The sequence below is a fragment of the Pseudorasbora parva genome, chromosome 15 (assembly GCF_024679245.1).
Source record: "Pseudorasbora parva isolate DD20220531a chromosome 15, ASM2467924v1, whole genome shotgun sequence".
NCBI lineage: Eukaryota > Metazoa > Chordata > Actinopteri > Cypriniformes > Gobionidae > Pseudorasbora > Pseudorasbora parva.
Window position 1 is genome coordinate 16,668,419 of NC_090186.1, and position 18,712 is coordinate 16,687,130.

General features: G+C 37.3%; 1 protein-coding gene across 1 annotated transcript; it reads right to left on the reverse strand.

The window, feature by feature from the left end:
• Positions 1-1,283: 1,283 nt before the first annotated feature.
• On the reverse strand, positions 1,284-17,574 carry clmnb (calmin b). The gene is made up of 10 exons (XM_067417227.1): positions 17,153-17,574; positions 16,508-16,569; positions 14,819-14,914; positions 14,633-14,716; positions 12,551-12,643; positions 12,221-12,441; positions 8,243-8,436; positions 6,133-6,215; positions 2,784-3,829; positions 1,284-1,491 (listed from the first exon to the last, which is right to left on the reverse strand). The coding sequence occupies exons 1-10, from the start codon at positions 17,220-17,222 to the stop codon at positions 1,362-1,364; spliced, it is 2,079 nt and encodes a 692-aa protein (XP_067273328.1). The 5' UTR covers positions 17,223-17,574; the 3' UTR covers positions 1,284-1,361.
• Positions 17,575-18,712: the final 1,138 nt, after the last annotated feature.

Genomic DNA, 18,712 nt, shown 5'->3' on the forward strand with positions numbered 1-18,712 from the left:
CCTGTCTGTAGTCCATAATTTTATCCCTTAAAACTCATCTTTGATCACCAAAATTACATATTAAAAAAATGTTTCACTTTTTTAAAGAAAAAAATTATCCATGCCTTAAAACAGATTTGATGCAACTCTACACCCTTGCTTCATTAAGCATACACTGATCCATGAATATGCATATTTAACCCCCTCCATTCAGAGATCCACAGGGTCAACTTACTGAGGTAAAAACGCTGCATAATGGTATCACTCTTTACAATGTCAGACACATACCGGTAATTAATATGATGAGCCTTTTGCTTGACTGCGTTATCAAACGCTAATAATGTGTTGCTAATGTAACACAAACCATATTTCCGTTCGCCATCTCAGACAGCCTTCAAAAAATTAGCATCATTACAAACACTTTGAATGGTTTGTTCTAAAACATGTTAAAAATTCAATATTGACATATACACAACATACATTAAAAACTTGATTTTCACCACAGGGAGTCTTTAACAAATACATTTAATTGTAATAATTAAATGTTGAAATTAAGGTGAACTAATTATACATGCTGTAGCATTATTGTTAATTCTTAGTTCATGTTAACTAAAGTAGGCTAAACTAATGAAACCTTATTATAAAGGGTTCCCATTTTCTACAAGAATCCAAAAACCAATGGTAAAAAACCTATTGGATTTTTGTTAAGGGAACCAGAGTGATGCTAACTTCTGGGCTGGCCTACCAAGTTATGTAATCTCTGAAGCATTCTATTACTTAAAGCCATGTAAAAAGAAATGTACTTTTTGGTAAAAGAAACCTTAATAATATCAGTGAACCAAATATATATAATATAATATATATATATATATATATATATATATATATATATATATATATATATATATATATAAATCCATATAAAATTGATATAACCTTTTTCAAAGTTTAAACACTCCTTAAAGGGATAGTTCACCTAACAATGAAAACACAGGGCATCCAAGATGTAGGTGTGTTTGTTTATTCAGTCTAATTCTAATTAGACCCCATTGACATATATTATACGAGCAACGGTTGGAGTTAAAAATCTTAATTTGTGTTCTACTGAAGAAACAAACACGCCTAAATCTTGGATGCCCTGGAGTTAAGCAGATAAACATCAAATTTTCATTTTTGGGAGAACTATCACTTTAAGACCTCTGACATTCTCTTGCTATGTAATACTGAAAATCAACTGTCTACTGTAAGTCTGTAAAGGCCCAGATATACTTTAAACGAAATCGAAGAACAAAATCAGGCCAAACTGAAGTTTGTTTGGATTTAATTTGGGGAGTTCAAAACAGCTTCCCGAAGCAAATTTTAATTATATAGCTCTAGTATTGCTAGTTTTTACTTAATAGACTGAAGATATCCAGGTGAGGGTATATAAGGCAGCAGTAGGCGATCATCCAGAGGAACAGAAGCACATGTAGCTCTTCCACCTCATAACTAGTTCGGACGCAACCCCCATTCCTAGAACACAGAAGCAGGCGGTAATTGGTAATTTTCGAAGCAAACGGGCTCATTGGAAAAACTTGCCTGCGCCAGCATTTCTGCAGAATGATGTTAGGCTTATTGTGTTTCAAATGGAAATGTCCAGTTAGTGCCATTTTAAACATGTTTAGTTTTGTATCATGATTTGTTCCATGGGGTGCTCTGAATCCCAAGTGCAATGCTATGTGAGCTACTGAGCAAGTTTACTTTATATGAAAAGCTGGTATGAACATACACGTATGGAGCTGGTAATGTGATGCAAAAATCTGCCCCATAATCATAATTTGAGTGAAAAGTTTTTAGTTCCTTAAAGGGTGAGTTCACCGCCCCCCCCCCCCCCCCCCCCCCCCCCCAAAAATCTGTCAATAATTACTTACCTTAATGTAATTAGCTTTACCCCGTAGGACCTCAGTTCATCTTCGGAACACAGTTTAAGATATTTTATATTTAGACAGAGAGCTTTCTGTTCCTCCATTGAATGTATGTAACTGACCCTTTCCAGAGGGAATAAAAACATCATCAAAGTAGTCCATATGTGTCATCAGTTGCTTAGTTAGAATCTATTGAAGCATCGAAAATACATTTTGGTCCAAAAATACCAAAAAACATTATTTTATTCAGCACTGTCTTCTCTTCCGTGTTTGTTTTCAATCCTCATACAAAGATTTGAATGGTTATGAATTAGCGTATTGATTCATGATTGGGATCGCGTGTCAAACTGCTGCAATCACGTGACATTGGCCATCTGAATCATGAATCGATACGCTGATTCATAACCGTTCAAATCTTTGTTTGCAGATTGAAAACAAACACGGAAGAGAAGACAATGCTGAATAAAGTCGTAGTTTTTGTTATTTTTGGACCAAAATGTACTTCCGATGCTTTAAGAGATTCTCACTAGCCAGCTGATGTCACATATGGACTACTTTGATGATGTTTTTATTAACTTTGTGGAACCGTACATACATTCAGTGGAGGAACAGAAAGCTCTCGGTCTAAATATAAAATCTTAAACTGTGTTCCGAAGATGAACGGAGGTCTTATGGGTGTGGAACGACATTAGGGTGAGGCATTAATGACATCAATTTCATTTTTGGGTGAACTAACCCTTTAATCCTTAAAATTAAAGTTGTTGGCATTTTACTGCCACTAATGTTCATTTCAGTGAATTGTTTGTATAGGCATGTTTTTTAGAGTTTTGCAAAAATGCAGGTAGAGGCATGTTTTTCCAATGAGCAGGTAATAAAATGTATGTAGAATATAATTCTAACCTCTGTGTATGTGAAACTGCGGGTTCTTCGGTTATTCTATCCAACACACTTTGATCTAAAAGACTGTTTCGCTCATATTGGTCATTTTCAGATAGACTATCCATCACCGCACAAAGGAAAATTTCCTCTCTAATTGTATCATTATTACGGCCATTTTCCACTTGCACATCATCAACATCATCACTGGGAGTCTGAGTAAATACATCTGAGTGAATACTCTCCTTCATTTTGAATGAACAGTCCAAGTCTAAACATTCATCATCAGATGATCTGGCAGCCTTTTCTGTGTTGTCTATACCGGTTTGATTTATCAGAAGAGAGTCACAATCCCTTTGGGACACATGGATGTCCTTGACTTGTCCCAGTGTGCTCTTGTCTGTACCTTTGCTGTCACCCGATATTAAGACATCCGTGGGTTTTAAATGACTCTGTGTATCACACAAATTACACAATGATTTTCTTTCACTCCCTTGAGATTTAAGTGTACTGACAACATTTGTGTCAAACTCGATTCCCTGTGCATCCATAACTGTATTGAATTCAAAGTTGACATTTGACTCTATTTCAGCTTCTTTATGGTCCAGCTCTAAGATGTAGCTGTATGCGTCCTCCTCGTCTGAATCCAGCATTGACATCGCATAAAAGGCCTCCTTTGAAACCTCAGATATGTTCCCATCATCCTCCAGGTTTACTTTTAAGCCTTTTTTCCATGCTAAAGAGTCACAACACTGCCCCCCAGTGGAGTCTGATAGAAATTGTCCACTTGACCAGCTGGAACTCCTCATAGTTTGGAAATGTTGAGGTATAGCAGCTAAACCCACAGGGCTGTCTGAAGGACAGAAAGGAAATGACTCTGAGCTGAGCCCTTGATCTCCAGTAAGGTAGGTTTGTTCTTCTTGGCAGGTCTCAGAAGGGTCATGAAGGCATCTCAAAGCTTTATCGGAGACATTAGATTGTAACACACAACTAACCGAATCAATCCAAGGTCTGTCCCATCTTTCAATGGAGTTTGGTGTGCCTCTAGAGGAATCAGTTGATACGCTGTCCTGTGAATCAGTGAATGCAATGGGATTAGCAATATATTTTTCTCCAGTAGAACTGTTTATTTTATTGTTTGCTTGAGAATGAACATAACAATATAAAATAATTTGTACATTAGGTTGATTTTGAATGTATTGTACACCTTATAGTAAAAAATAAAATAAAATAAAAAATAAATGTAAATAAAAAGGATATTTTCCATTTTATCACAATTGTGACATCTCACAACTGTGGCTTTATATATTGCAAGTACAATTTTCTCATAATTGTGATTTTTTTTGTCCTTACAAAATGGCTATATGTTTTGACATTATACATATAAAAGCAACTTTATAACTCTAAGGGGAGCTTCCATACTTTAGTTTGTCAAAAAAATAAAAAAATAAATAAAAGCCATGACTAAAGATCTGTTGACACAAGTCTTTTGCAACTAAATGATGATATATATATATATATATATATATATATATATATATATATATATATATATATATATATATATATATATATATATATATATATATATATATATATATTGCATAAACATATAATCACCTAAAGGATTATTAGGAACACCATACTAATACAATCTTTGACCCCCTTTCGCCTTCAGAACTGCCTTAATTCTACGTGGCATTGATTAAACAATGTGCTAAAAGCATTCTTTAGTAATGTTGGCCCATATTGATAGGATAGCATCTTGCAGTTGATGGAGATTTGTGGGATGCACATTCAGGGCACGAAGCTCCCTTTCCACCACATCCCAAAGATGCTCTATTGGGCTGCGATCTGGTGACTGTGGGGGGCATTAGTACAGTGATCTCATTGACATGTACTAAACATGTGACATCTTTGTGACATGGTGCATTATCCTGCTGGAAGTAGCCATCAGAGGATGGTAACATGGTGTTCATAAAAGGATGGACATGGTGAGAAACAATGCAAAGGTATGTCGTGGCATTTAAACGATGCCCAATTGGCACTAAGGTGCCTAAAGTGTGCCAAGAAAACATCCCCCACACCATTATACCACCACCAGCACAGCCTGCACAGTGTACAGTGGTAACAAGGCATGATGGATCCATGTTCTCATTCTGTTTACGCCAAATTATGACTCTACCATCTGAATGTCTCAAAAGAAATCGAGTCTCATCAGACCAGGCAACATTTTTTCCAGTCTTCATCTGTCCAATTTTGGTGAGCTTGTGCAAATTGTAGCCGCTTTTTCCTATTTGTAGTGGAGATGAGTAGTACCCGGTGGGGTCTTCTGCTGTTGTAGCCCATTTGCCTCAAGGTTGTGCGTGTTGTGGCTTCACAAATGCTTTTCTGCATACCTCGGTTGTAACGAGTGGCTATTTCAGTCAAAGTTGCTCTCCTATCAGCTTGAATCAGTCACCCCATACTCCTCTGACCTCAAGCATCAACAAGGCATTTTCGCCCACAGAACTGCCGCATAATGGATGTTTTTCCCTTTTCACACCATCCTTTGTAATCCTTAGAAAGGTTGTTCATTAAAATCCCAGTAACTGAGCAGATTGTGAAATACCCAGACCGGCCTGTCTGGCACCAACAAACATGCCACGCTCAAAATTGCTTAAATCACCTTTCTTTCCCATTCTGACATTCAGTTTGTAGTTCAGGAGATTGTCTTGACCAGGCCACACCCCTAAATGCATTGAAGCAATCAACTGCCATGTGATTGGTTGATTAGATAATTGCATTAATGAGAAATTGAACAGGTGTTCCTAATAATCTCTTAGGTGAGTGTATAACAAATTTAAATCAAAACCTTTTAGGGCCTGAGTATCCTCCAGGATCCATTAATAGATTTACGACATTTTGGATTATGCATGAATATATATTATGCATTGTACATCACATGCTTTTACATTTGCTATTGTTTGGCAAATTTTCAAGGGCAAAAATCTATCCATTTCAATAGAAAGTATTGAATTAAACTTTTTTTTAATTTATTTTTTTTAATAGTCCGGCTTGCCCTTTTCAGCTTCATTCGTCCAGGGGAAACTACCACATTACCCCCTTCAATCTTGATACTCGTGGCAACACCTTTCCCATTTCAATAGTTATCCACATGATTACAATTTAACATGAAGGCGAGATTCTTCCACACAGATTCCGCAATGGGTTCACATTGGTCACAATAACTTGTGACTACATGTTTAGTCCCCTTGACACTTGATCTAGTCACAATAATTTTACCAGTCTTAGTTAGTTTTACCGGTGACTATGTATGGATAATCTGCTTTACTACTTAATGATTCATATACAAAGATAAACATGTCCTCACCTCACCATGGCTTGGGCAACATTCAAGAAACTGGGCTACATAGGTGATGACAGACTGCTCATCTGGCGAATGCACTGCAACATCTAGTGCACAAAGGGGGGGGGGGGGGGGGGGGGGGTTGTCAGATCAAATAACCAAACAAACATTATTGCAGTCCAGTTTCCTTTGAGGATGAATCCCACTCAAAAATGAATTTGCTATCCAGTCACAAATCTAAGAAGCAATACAACACTCTATAATTCACAGGCAACATTTACTACAGGCAATAGTAAAATTCTAGGCTTTGTCATGTGTTTTATTACATTTACAGGTCCTTCTCAAAGAATTAGCATATGTGATAAAAGTTCATTATTTTCCATAATGTAATGATAAAAATTAAACTTTCATATATTTTAGATTCATTGCACACCGACTGAAATATTTCAAGTCTTTTATTGTTTTAATACTGATGATTTTGGCGTACAGCTCATGAAAACCCAAAAATACTGTCTAAAAAATTGCATATTTCATCCGACCAATAAAAGAAAAGTGTTTTTAATACAAAAAAGTCAACCTTCAAATAATTATGTTCAGTTATGCACTCAATACTTGGTCGGGAATCCTTTTGCAGAAATGACTGCTTCAATGCGGCGTGGCATGGAGGCGATCAGCCTGTGGCACTGCTGAGGTGTTCTGGAGGCCCAGGATGCTTCGATAGCGGCCTTTAGCTCATCCAGAGTGTTGGGTCTTGCGTCTCTCAACTTCCTCTTCACAATGTCCCACAGATTCTCTATGGGGTTCAGGTCAGGAGAGTTGGCAGGCCAATTGAGCACAGTAATACCATGGTCAGTAAACCATTTACCAGTGGTTTTGGCACTGTGAGCAGGTGCCTGGTCGTGCTGAAAAACCAAATCTTCCTCTCTATAAAGCTTTTCAGCAGATGGAAGCATGAAGTGCTCCAAAATCTCCTGATAGCTAGCTGCATTGACCCTGCCCTTGATAAAACACAGTGGACCAACCCCAGCAGCTGACATGGCACCCCAGACCATCACTGACTGTGGGTACTTGACACTGGACTTCAGGCATTTTGGCATTTCCTTCTCCCCAGTCTTCCTCCAGACTCTGGCACCTTGATTTCCAAATGACAATCAAAATTTGCTTTCATCCGAAAAAAGTACTTTGGACCACTGAGCAACAGTCCAGTGCTGCTTCTCTGTAGCCCAAAGTGGCTTGACCTGGGGAATGCGACACCTGTAGCCCATTTCCTGCACACGCCTGTGCACGGTGGCTCTGGATGTTTCTACTCCAGACTCAGTCCACTGCTTCCGCAGGTCCCCCAAGGTCTGGAATCGATCCTTCTCCACAATCTTCCTCAGGGTCCGGTCACCTCTTTTTGTTGTGCAGCATTTTTTGTCACACTTTTTCCTTCCCACTGAGGTGCCTTGATACAGCACTCTGGGAACAGCCTATTCGTTCAGAAATATCTTTCTGTGTCTTACTCTCGCTTGAGGGTGTCAATGATGGCCTTCTGGACAAGGTCGGGTCGGTAGTCTTACCCATGATTGCGGTTCTGAGTAATGAACCAGGCTGGGAGTTTTTAAAAGCCTCAGGAATCTTTTGCAGGTGTTTAGAGTTAATTAGTTGATTCAGATGATTAGGTTAATAGCTCGTTTAGATAACTTTTTCATGATATGCTAATTTTTTGAGGTGGAATTTGGGGTTTTCATGAGCTGTATGCCAAAATCATCAGTATTAAAACAATAAAAGACCTGAAATATTTCAGTTGGTGTGCAATGAATCTAAAATATATGAAAGTTTAATTTTTATCATTACATAGTGGAAAATAATGAACTTTTATCACATACGCTAATTTTTTGAGAAGGACCTGTATATTTCTGAAGAGCAAAAGCAGGTCATTCAGCAATTAAGCATGTTCCCCAAGAAGGCCCAAACAATGCACAGCTATTCTTCAAGGGAAAGGAAACAGATTGATTGTTTGTTTGTGTGTTAGTGAGTGTGTGTGTGTGTGTGTGTGTGTGTGTGTGTGTGTGTGTGTGTGTGTGTGTGTGTGTGTGTGTGTGTGTGTGTGTGTGTGTGTGTGTGTATGTGTGTGTGTGTGTGTGTGTGTTACCATCTGGATCCAGCAGCCGAGGAATCCCCAGCCACTCAGTTGCTGTTGTGAAGGCCGTCTCCATGTTTAGACGGGGCTCAGAGGACAACGCTTTCCTCATGTCCACAAAATCAGGACAGAAAAATTTAACCAGAGCCAGAAAAGCCATTCCACTCCTCCAGCTTTTACCAAAATCATGAATTTCTACCCCATATCTGAAAGAAATCATTTAAATGGTATTTTATAAAATAAAAAAAGATTTAAATAATTTTGGAAGTTCATCCAATTAATCAAATGCATAGATCAAAAAAAAAAAAAAAAAAATTAGCTGCATGTTGTTCCAAACTTATACAATATAACTGTCCTTCTTATGTGTAAGTTCATGTTATTTTCAATGCAATTAAACTAAGGTTTAGTTCACCCAAAAATTAAAATTCAGTCATTACTTACTCACCTTCACGTCGTTTGACACCCGTAAGACCTTTGGTCATCTTCGAAACACAAATGAAGATATTTTTATTAAAATCTGACGGCTCAGAAAGGCCTCCATTGACACCAATGTCATTTCTTCTCTCAAGAATCATAAAGGCACTAAAGACGTTGTTACAAAGTCCATCTCGTTACAGTGGCTCTACAATAATTTTATTTAATTACAATAAATTAATAATTTGTGTGCAAAAAAAAAATAATAAAAAAATAACAACATATAGTGATTTTCCAAACAAAGCTTCAAACCATTATGAATCAGTGTATCGATTGATGATTCAGATCGCAGGGCTGTAAATTAAAGTGGCTCTTGTTTCCTTCTTGTTTCATGTAGTTACAGGGTAAATGCAGGGTAAGTACCATAAAAACACATACACAATCTGATATCACTCAGAAATATGTATTTAAAAAAAAACAACTTAAAGGGTCATGAAACCCCAAAACACTTTTTTTGAGATGTAAACAGATATGTATAGGCTGCACATCATTGAAAACACTAAGGGTACTCATTAATGGTATTCATATGTGAAAATAATTATTTTTGCATTTTTCAGAGCGATTTCTGTCTTCCGGTTTGAAAAGCTTAATCGGAGCAACGTCACAAATGCTGACGTCGGCGCGGCCTTTTCGGCCCAAGTATGGGCTGCTGGGCACATGCTGACGTCAAAACCGCTACGAGCGACTCTCAATATATATTCATGACATAAAGCTCATTCAGTCCAATCCCTGCGCTGTAGTATGCATACAAGATAATTTAGTTAATATGCATGAGACAGTCACTTCTGTCAGGCTCGTCTTACATCATTATTGTAGAGATATGGTGGGGAAGTTTTGGAAGCAGCGTGCGGAAAAGTCACGGAGGAAAGCTAGGCGTTGTGCTGATACGAAGTAACATAAAGGGCGCCGAGCGAGCTGTAACCGGCGCCGTCTGTGGAAGCCTTTGCTACAAAGGCTCGGTAAAGTTACAGTCACCTGAGAAATCGCACGCCGAACCTGCAAGCGTTGACTATCTATGTCAGGAGTGCAAAATAACCAATCTGTAATCTGTAGGCTAATGATCAAAAGCCACGTCCTCTCCGTTTTATTTGTGGTCACAGCTATGCACTAAACCGCATGTGTTCGGGCTCTTAGTGAAACAGCGTGCTGCATATTTGGACAAATATAGATTTAGCTGCCGAGTGATAGACAGCGCGGATCATCACGGCAACCCAGCACGCGTCGCTCTGTGCTTCAGATGCGCGGTCGAGACTAACCTCAAACCCCTTCGCTTTTACCCCGATCTAGAATTACACATCTCTGTCACATCGCATGTTGGGTGGTTCACGTTCTCTTATCACGTCGGCGCGTTGTTCATCTTGCCAACAGCGTGCATATTTGGACAAATTTAGTTTTATCACGTTTGCAAAATATTTCGGCATGCAGAATAACATTTATTTTCATTTCTCACTGAATTATGCTGGTTTGAATATGAAGAGCTGAATGATTTGCGATCTCTGCTGCACGCCACTCATAGCTCTCTCATTCGCTGTACTCATCCCTCATTTAATCTCACTGGTAAACAATGCCAACGTGAACCAAGAACATGTCTCAGAACCGCTGTAACTGCTGCTGTTGGTATCGCTAATCTTAATGCACCTACTGACACTCCCCTATTTATGCAAACATTCCCTCTTTCCACACAATACCATCCCACCTTTTCACAGTCGACCACTCCCCTTTTAACAAGCTTTTTCAAATCGAAGGTGTGAAAAAACACCGCTGCAGCAGGGGGGTTTCATGACCCTTTAATTCAAAACAGATTTATGACACTTATTATTATTTTTTTTTTTTTTAGTCCTGCCAGAATGAAGCATGTTTTGTCCCTCTCTCTTTTCTTTTCTTGTTCCACTTCTTATTTTTTGCTATTTCCTTTGATGGATCTTAAGAGGAATCCCATGTCTTTTGAAATTCTGTATTATTATTTATTAAAAGAAAAAGTAGTACACCAAGAAATGCTGTCATAATTTAGTAATATTTTCGTATCCGATCAGCTATTACCAGCGCGTCCATGAGAAGGTTTAAGCTTTGATGACGTTCTCATGCACGTTTCATCTGAAACACACTTGAGAACTCATATATTATGTTATTGTTTGTATACTGTTGTATAAAAACCGACAGCATCAGACATCCGCATGACCAGAGTTTTTCAGCGCATGCACGTCACGCTTCAAGTTACGTCAAGTGTGAAATCATCCCTCGCATACCCACGCAGATGACTGCTGGTCGTTTAACTTCAGAAGACATTGATTCATCCATTGTGGATAACTGTAGTGTATGTGCTGTTTGATGCTTTAACTCTTAGAAATCCAAATGAGTTTTCATTAGCAGAGATTATTTATTTATGTATTCTACTTTATCATTTATTTAGAATAAAGTCGTATACATCTCGGATGGCGTGAGGGTAAAAGAAGAGTAAACGTTGAGGACATTTCTGTGCGCACTATATTTTCAGTGTAACATAATACTAGCTAGAGACATGTGGGATTCCTTCTTAAGATTCATATGTGGTAATGATAAAAAGAAGAGGAACTTACAAAAAAAAAAAAAAAACTTTTTAATTTGCATTTTTTAGATAAAGTTTTCCGAGTGATATCAGATTGTATTTGTGTTTTTTGTACTTTCCCTGTAACTACCCCTTAATTAAAAATGCTTACAATATAAATAATGTGTTAATTTTCATGATAGTTACCCCTTTATTCCCCAAATATTACATATTGTTCCCCTTCCCATATACCTACACGTACTTACTTTATAGTTATAAAGACATGAGGGTGAGTAAATAGTTATATAGACATGAGGGTGAGTAAATAATGACCGGATTTTACTTTTTGGGTGAACTAACCCTTTAATGTGGGCAAAATGGATACAAAAGCACCAAAAAAAAATAGTCTATACACCATACAATGTATTCTGATAGTGTGAGCAACAGACAAAAACATAAAAAGTTTTTATTTACTGAATATATTAATATCCAGCCTTGATATCCAACTTGGTGTGTTCAGAAAAATTCATGAAAGAAGCAACACGATATGAAAACGCATTGTTCTCTTGAATTATATGATTTCAATTAATCATCTGGTTCACAATACCACTCTGATATGAATGATTTGTTTATGAATGCAATGATCGGATTGTTTAATTCAACACGCTTACTCATAATCATCAGTTACAGCTCACTAGAGAAGGAGATTATGAGTCAAAACAGAAAGCTACTTGCATGGCTTTAAAGGGAATATAGCGAACTTTATATTGACCACTTTTATGATGCTTTAGTACTGCAAGTGTCGATTTCATGGAATAGAGCGATCAGTACATTCTTCAAACTCTCTTTTTGTGCTCCACAGAAGAAAAAAGTGTTGGAACTACATGAGAGTAAATGATGACAAATATGAACAATTCAAATGAACAATTTGACCATTTTCATATTGAGAAACACATTTGTATTAATTGTGGCGGAGTAATTCATTCACTTACTTTGCTGTGCAGTTTTGCACCCAGCTAAGCAGAGTCTTTATAGCTGTACCGCGGTACTTGAGATTCTGAGATGACCTTTTGCCTTTTGAGGATAGAGTGCCGAAAATGTCATCTCCAGGTGATACTGGAGAACTACGACCTGAAGAGTCACTGCCACAAGGTAATGACAGCAGACTGAAGGTGGAAGGGGATTTCTCTAGGTGTCCTGTGACCTGTTTAATCTTAGAATGGTACAATTATTTAGCCCACATTTGCTCAGTAGATCAAACACTCACTCACAAGAACAATGGAACTCTTTCATTACCTTTATGCAATGTTAGGGTGCTTTACCTGATAGTATACAATGATGTTCCAGATGAGCCTGAGGACAACTGAAGGATTGCCATCAGCAATATCATTAGCGTCAATATTTATAAGACTCACCTGTATGGAAATAATTTAAATGATTACATTTGAACATAAAGAGGCACATGACATGTGGAAGGAAAAATAGATATTCATGGCTGTGTTTTATTAATTAGTTCCCTCATTCTAGTCAAATTGTTGTAACAGTGTACTTATTATTTCCTCTTTTTTATTTTATACAAAATGGATAGTTCACCCAAAAATTAAATTGTTTTCATAAATTACTCACCCTCAAATCGTCCAAAACCAATTGTTGAGTTTTTTCTTCAGTTGAACACAAAAGAGATTTTGAGGAATGTTGGTAACCAGTCAGTTCACACTTTTTAGATTGACTTCCGTAGAATTTTTTTTCTACTATGGAATATAATGGCTACCACTATTTGATTACCAACATTCTTCAAAATTTATTTTTGTGTTCAAAAAAAAAAAAAAAAAAAAAAAAAAACTATAACAAAATGTTAAATTTTGAGTGAACTATCCCTCTAACTATCTTCCCTTGCACTTTGTAACAAATCCTTCCCTCATGAAGCCCTAAAATAAAGCTAATTTCATTTCCTTTTGTTAAGCACACTCAACATTCTTTCAAATTAAATTTAAAATAAATCAAACTTTCATGCGTAAGCCTTTTAATTCAGCTTAAAATATCTTACATTGGGTGACTTTGCTGACCTCTTATGGAAAAATAATAATACAACATGGTATTTCATGACTCTTCCCACTAGATGGCCTTATAGCGCTATATATAGAGGAAATGAGCTGTTCCGCTGTAGCCTGGATGCCAGGCGAACTTAGCCCCGCCCACAGCATTTTTAGGTCGGGTGGTTCGGTCTGGCCTCGATCCATAGAGGAGTAATTATTCCCGAACATAAACTGTTCGGACCAATGAAATCATCAGGGCGGGCTTTAGACGATGACGGACAGATGATAAACAGTAACGTAATCATGCATGGCATCAAAGGGGCTTGGATTACATTTGTTTGAATCCTAAATTGAGATCTTGTTTGTATATGCATTCACCTTCACAATTTCTCTCAAAAATGATGATCATGTTGGATAAGTACTCTGTGTATCATTAATATCTTTTTTTTTTTTTTTACAACACTGGCAAAGATCGTTTATTTGCAGATAGGGTTGCCAAGTTCTTACAACAAAACCTGCCAACTACTAGCCCAAAACAATAGCTTTTCGGGGGGGGGGGGGGTATGTGTTATTTTGACAAGGTTGCCGGCCAAAATTCCCACTCACGGGTCTATATATCACATAACAGTCGCTTCAACCCGCGGACATAACAACCCACGGAAAAAAACACAGACTTTGCAACACAGTGCAGTTGAGCTACACATGTAGGATTTAGTATTTTTAGTTTGAATTTTGAGAATTTTTAGGTTGTGGTGTGACAGGCAGCGGGGCGAGGGACCGCGAGAGCGGGCCGGTGATTAATGTTCACGAGTGCCAGCTGCGTGGCACACCGGTCTCGTCTCGCGGCCATGTGGCGGGAGCATATAAGGAGGAGCAAGGGCTGCGGAAGAGGAGAGAGGACCAGGCCTGGACTTTATGTTATGTTTTGTTTTACGTGTTATTATGTGTTTGTGGGCAGTCGTCCGTGAGGGGCTGCCCACGTTTTATTTTGTGTGTTTGTTTTTACGGTTTTACTTTCATTTTGTTTATTTATTTTGAATAAATGTTTTTGAACGTTCGCCGGTTCCCGCCTCCTTCCTCCTTGAACCGCGTTACATAGGTGTACTAAAGCATTTCTCGCATTCCATTAATTAACATGTAATAGTGGTTCAAGTGCAACAAAAGTCACAGGTTCTTGGACCACACCAATGAACACTCAATGTTTTAATTTTGGGGGAAGAATGAGGGTTAACTAAAACGAGGGAACTAATTAATAAATCGTAGGAACAAATTCTTAATTCGTGGCCATGATATATTTTCCACCCACCATGTATGTGATGTACAGGATTTCACACTAAGACATGGACAACACATTTAATCAGGACTTACATTTCTGTCCTCAAGGAAATTCAAGACCTTCGAAATATTGTTTAGTCTGAAGATGCGATGCGGAAATGGCCTGAATCTATCAAGCTAAAGCACAAGAAAAAATGCTTCTGATAAGCCACATTTATGTATGACAGATTTATAGAGATCAAGCTTTGTATCTTTTCAGTAAAATATGCGATGACAAACCATATTACACCCTGACAGTTCCTCTAGAAGAGCCATGAGAACTTTTCCATCTTGGATATCAGTGAATAATGTATTAACCTGTAATGGGGGTTCACACTACAACACAGAGAGACACATAAATTAAATATAGCACTTTGACGATGACAGATAATGATGACTACTTTTTTGTTTTTTTACAAAAACTTCTTAAAAGTTGGGTAGGCTTTTTTTTTTTTTCATAAACAGTTTTTGTTAAAGGTGGGGTAAGTGCTTTCTGATAACCATTGTTGTTATTTCAAATCACCAAAACAAACACGCCACTAGTCCCAAAAGGCTCTCGGCCCTATTTTGATAGCTCTGCCCCACACATACAACAACCCAAGCAATGACTATGGCTGAATCTGTGCGTTACTAGCCTGGATGGCAGACAAACTCAGCCCCGCCCACAACATTTGAGCTTGGGCAGGTTCAGTCTGGACTCGATCCATAGAGGAGTAATTATGCCCGAACAGAAACTGTTCAGACCACTGAAATCATCAGGGTGGGCTTTAGACGATGACGGACAGATGATCAGCAGTAACGTAATCATGCACGTCATCAAAGGCGCTTGGATGTTCAAATCCTAAACAGAGAGCTTGTTTGTATATGCATTCAACTTCACTATTTCTCTCTGAAATTATGATCATGTTGGTTAGTACTCTGTGTATCCTTAAATTCTTTTTATTTTTTACAACACCGGCAAAGATCGTTTATTCCAGAGCGGGTGCAGAGAGGGTTGCCAAGTTTTTACAACAAAATATGCAAACTACTATCCATGAACAATAGCTTCTCGGGGGGGTTCTCCAGAAAAAAAATGGCATTTGGGGGTAAAATGTGTGTTATTTTGGCAAGGTTGCTGCTAAAATTGGCATTCATGGCATTCACTATTGACATTTGACAACTAACGTCATGCGTTGCTTCATTTCTCTGATTGGATGTAGCTCTATCCAATTGATGTCTTTCCTAGTTCGGTTGAAACACGCCCCGTAATCACAGCCCAGTCGAGCAGTTTCCGACTCATATTCTGATTAGAATTATTCTGACTAGGAGTATGACAACGTCAGGCTAGTGCGTTACTAATCCAGATCGAAATTCGAATATTCAATGAAAAAGTCACCACTTCCATCCCAAAAACATAAACTGTTCTCATGAACAACTCGATAGTACACGGGCATGACATTCCAACTAACAACATATTACAATTATGACCAGACTAGAGTTATAGCGATCACAAAAAACACAAACCGTTCTCATGAACAACTTGATAGAACACAAGCACAACAGTCCAGCTAATGACGTATTACAATTATGACCGGATTTGGGTTATATAGATCATGAAAAGAAGAAATAAATATATATTAGGAGTATAGTATCTTACTTGTCAGATTCATTTTCTAAGCTGACACTTGAAACAGACAGTGAGGAGATTTAGATGCTCTTGTGTTTTGGAGGAGGTGTGGCTTTGGAGACACTCTGAAGGGAGGATCTGCTATTGCTAGCTGCTTCAAAATTGCCTGCCCTACCTTTAAGACTAATTCAATACTTCTATTGCTGTAATAGGTTTACTCATGGAAAATATCATGTACACAAATGTATAATTTTGACTTTGTGTTGCATGTTAAAAGCTGTATATGTTGAATGGTCCTGCAGTAGAAATAAGACAGTTCTCACTCTCTTCAAATGCATGTTTATCCACTTGGTAAAAGTTCTTTCTTGGACTGCCTGCTTCTCATCTGTAAACATAGAAATTAAACTCAGGCTTTTTCCAATTTCACATGTGTCTAAGAGCAAAGGTACACAACAAGGGTTTTGGAGTCAACTTTTAAAGTGCTGTAACTGACATGCTTTAATTTCAGAACATTGTAACTGGTTTAGAGCAGGTGAGAACAGGTACAAGCAAGTTCACTTTAATTTAAGAGACATGCACTGAGTGAAATAAATGAGGAAGTTTGTCTTAAAAAAATTCCACAATCTTTTTTTTTATTTTTTAAGACTTGTTTTTCAGAATGTTTATTTCCATTTTCACATAACAACAATATAAAATGATACCAGAACTGGATATATATATATATATATATATATATATATATATATATATATATATATATATATATATATATATATATATATATATATATATATATATATATATGCCATGACGTAATAGAGCAAGCTTGCAGTTGAAAACATGCTGAATATTGTGATATTATAAAAACATCCACCCAAAATTGTGTAGTGTATAAAGACACAAAGTGTAATGCATCACAAGAATGGTGTCTGTGAATTATAGATGTACACCATTATGGATTATCCTACCTTGGGCTCTTTGCGCGCACTTCTTTTCTTTCCCGACACGTCCATCTCTCTTACTCAATGTTGAGGACATCCTGAACAGGAGCAAGACAATTTCTAAAAGTCACTAACTCCATGCATAGCTGCAATGACGCTACAAAGGAACATTTAGAGAAGTCAAGTCGTTGCGTTTGAGAAGAGTGTTTTTGAGCGTCAAATCCTGCCAGTACACGCCCGTCTCCTCCATACACCTGTGACAGCTCCTTCAAACCCTTTATTGCCTAAAGCCAGTATTTAATATTCATTCATACGTAGTCATAGTTTAGCTTTTATGTGTTGGCATTTCACCTATTCACTTTTAACAAATAAAACTTGTAAATACTTGAATGGATGATTTGTTCATAGTATAACTATGAGGTTGTTTTTTTTCACAAAAGGAAATCTTAATCCTCGTCATCAAAGGACATTTTGCACAACAACGTTTTCAACAAAAAAACTTTTGCCATTCCTTTGCTTGACAACAGCATTTTAGGGTCCTTGAAACACACTTTTGAATACAGGTTTCAAAGTGCTATTTAAAAAAAAAAAATAACATTATAGTCTTCATGTATAGGGTATTCCAGAAAGCAAGTTATGGGACATACCCAAGTATGTTAAAGAGTAAGAAATCAGATAACCTCAACTTAAGGTTCCAAAAACTAACTTTCAGGGTACGTAGTAGCCATAGCAACTAGCAAATAGCTTACTCTCTGAAGCAGGTTATGTTGCAGGGTTAGTTTGCTTAATAAGTATTCAGATGTATGTTATATAATTATTATAGTTCTATTAATATTACCAAATTTGTTAGATAGTTACAGTTATATTACTGCAAAAAGACATCAATGGCAGTGTTTTTGTTGCCTTATAAAATTGCATTAGTCAGTCAATGTATTCATACAATTAAATTAAGGGGCTAAATATTATTTCATAAATACCTAAACAAACCTATTGCCATTTATTTTAGAGAAATATAACAGATACACTTCACATAAATACATTGGTTAGGTTTTGCATTATAAACACCATTAAAATAGTTTAAATATAAATTAAGTGTCACCAAAATTGACAATTCTTACAATTGACAATTTAACTCAGATAGACATCTCTCACAATAGGGAAGAAAAGGCAATAGCAACTTCCGTTTCATGCCAACTTCAAGAAAATAAGGATTTAGAACCTCTGACTACATTTAAGTCCTCTTTTTATGCCCTTCCCTCACTAACTTCCCTGTCTTGTTCACTCGGATGTACACGTCATTGCTTACGTTGCACGAGTGCCCAGGCGGAACCATTGCGATGTTTGAATGGAATGCCCTAAGCCCTTGATCACTTGGAATCTGCTATGGAGATGCCAGTTTGTCTCTGTATGACAGCGCTGTTTTTGTGATTTCACACAAAAAGTGCTCAAAATTTACACAAGAAGCATGTGTTTTAACAAGAACTAGAGTATGTCAGAAAAGAAAATGAAGAATAAAAAAATATTTGCAGAAGATTTACCCAATTTAAACTTTTAATTATTCAGTTTGGGTGAAAGCAGGTTATGGTT

Bases quoted from the DNA above. Each gene is read 5' to 3' on its own strand.
- clmnb (XM_067417227.1), bottom strand. From the start codon at position 17,222: ATGTCCTCAACATTGAGTAAGAGAGATGGACGTGTCGGGAAAGAAAAG. The intron at 14,717-14,818 runs GTTTGTCATCGC...CTTGTGCTTTAG, and splicing joins AACTGTCAGGGTGTAATATG to CTTGATAGATTCAGGCCATT. The intron at 6,216-8,242 runs GTAACACACACA...TTTGTGCACTAG, and splicing joins TCGGCTGCTGGATCCAGATG to ATGTTGCAGTGCATTCGCCA.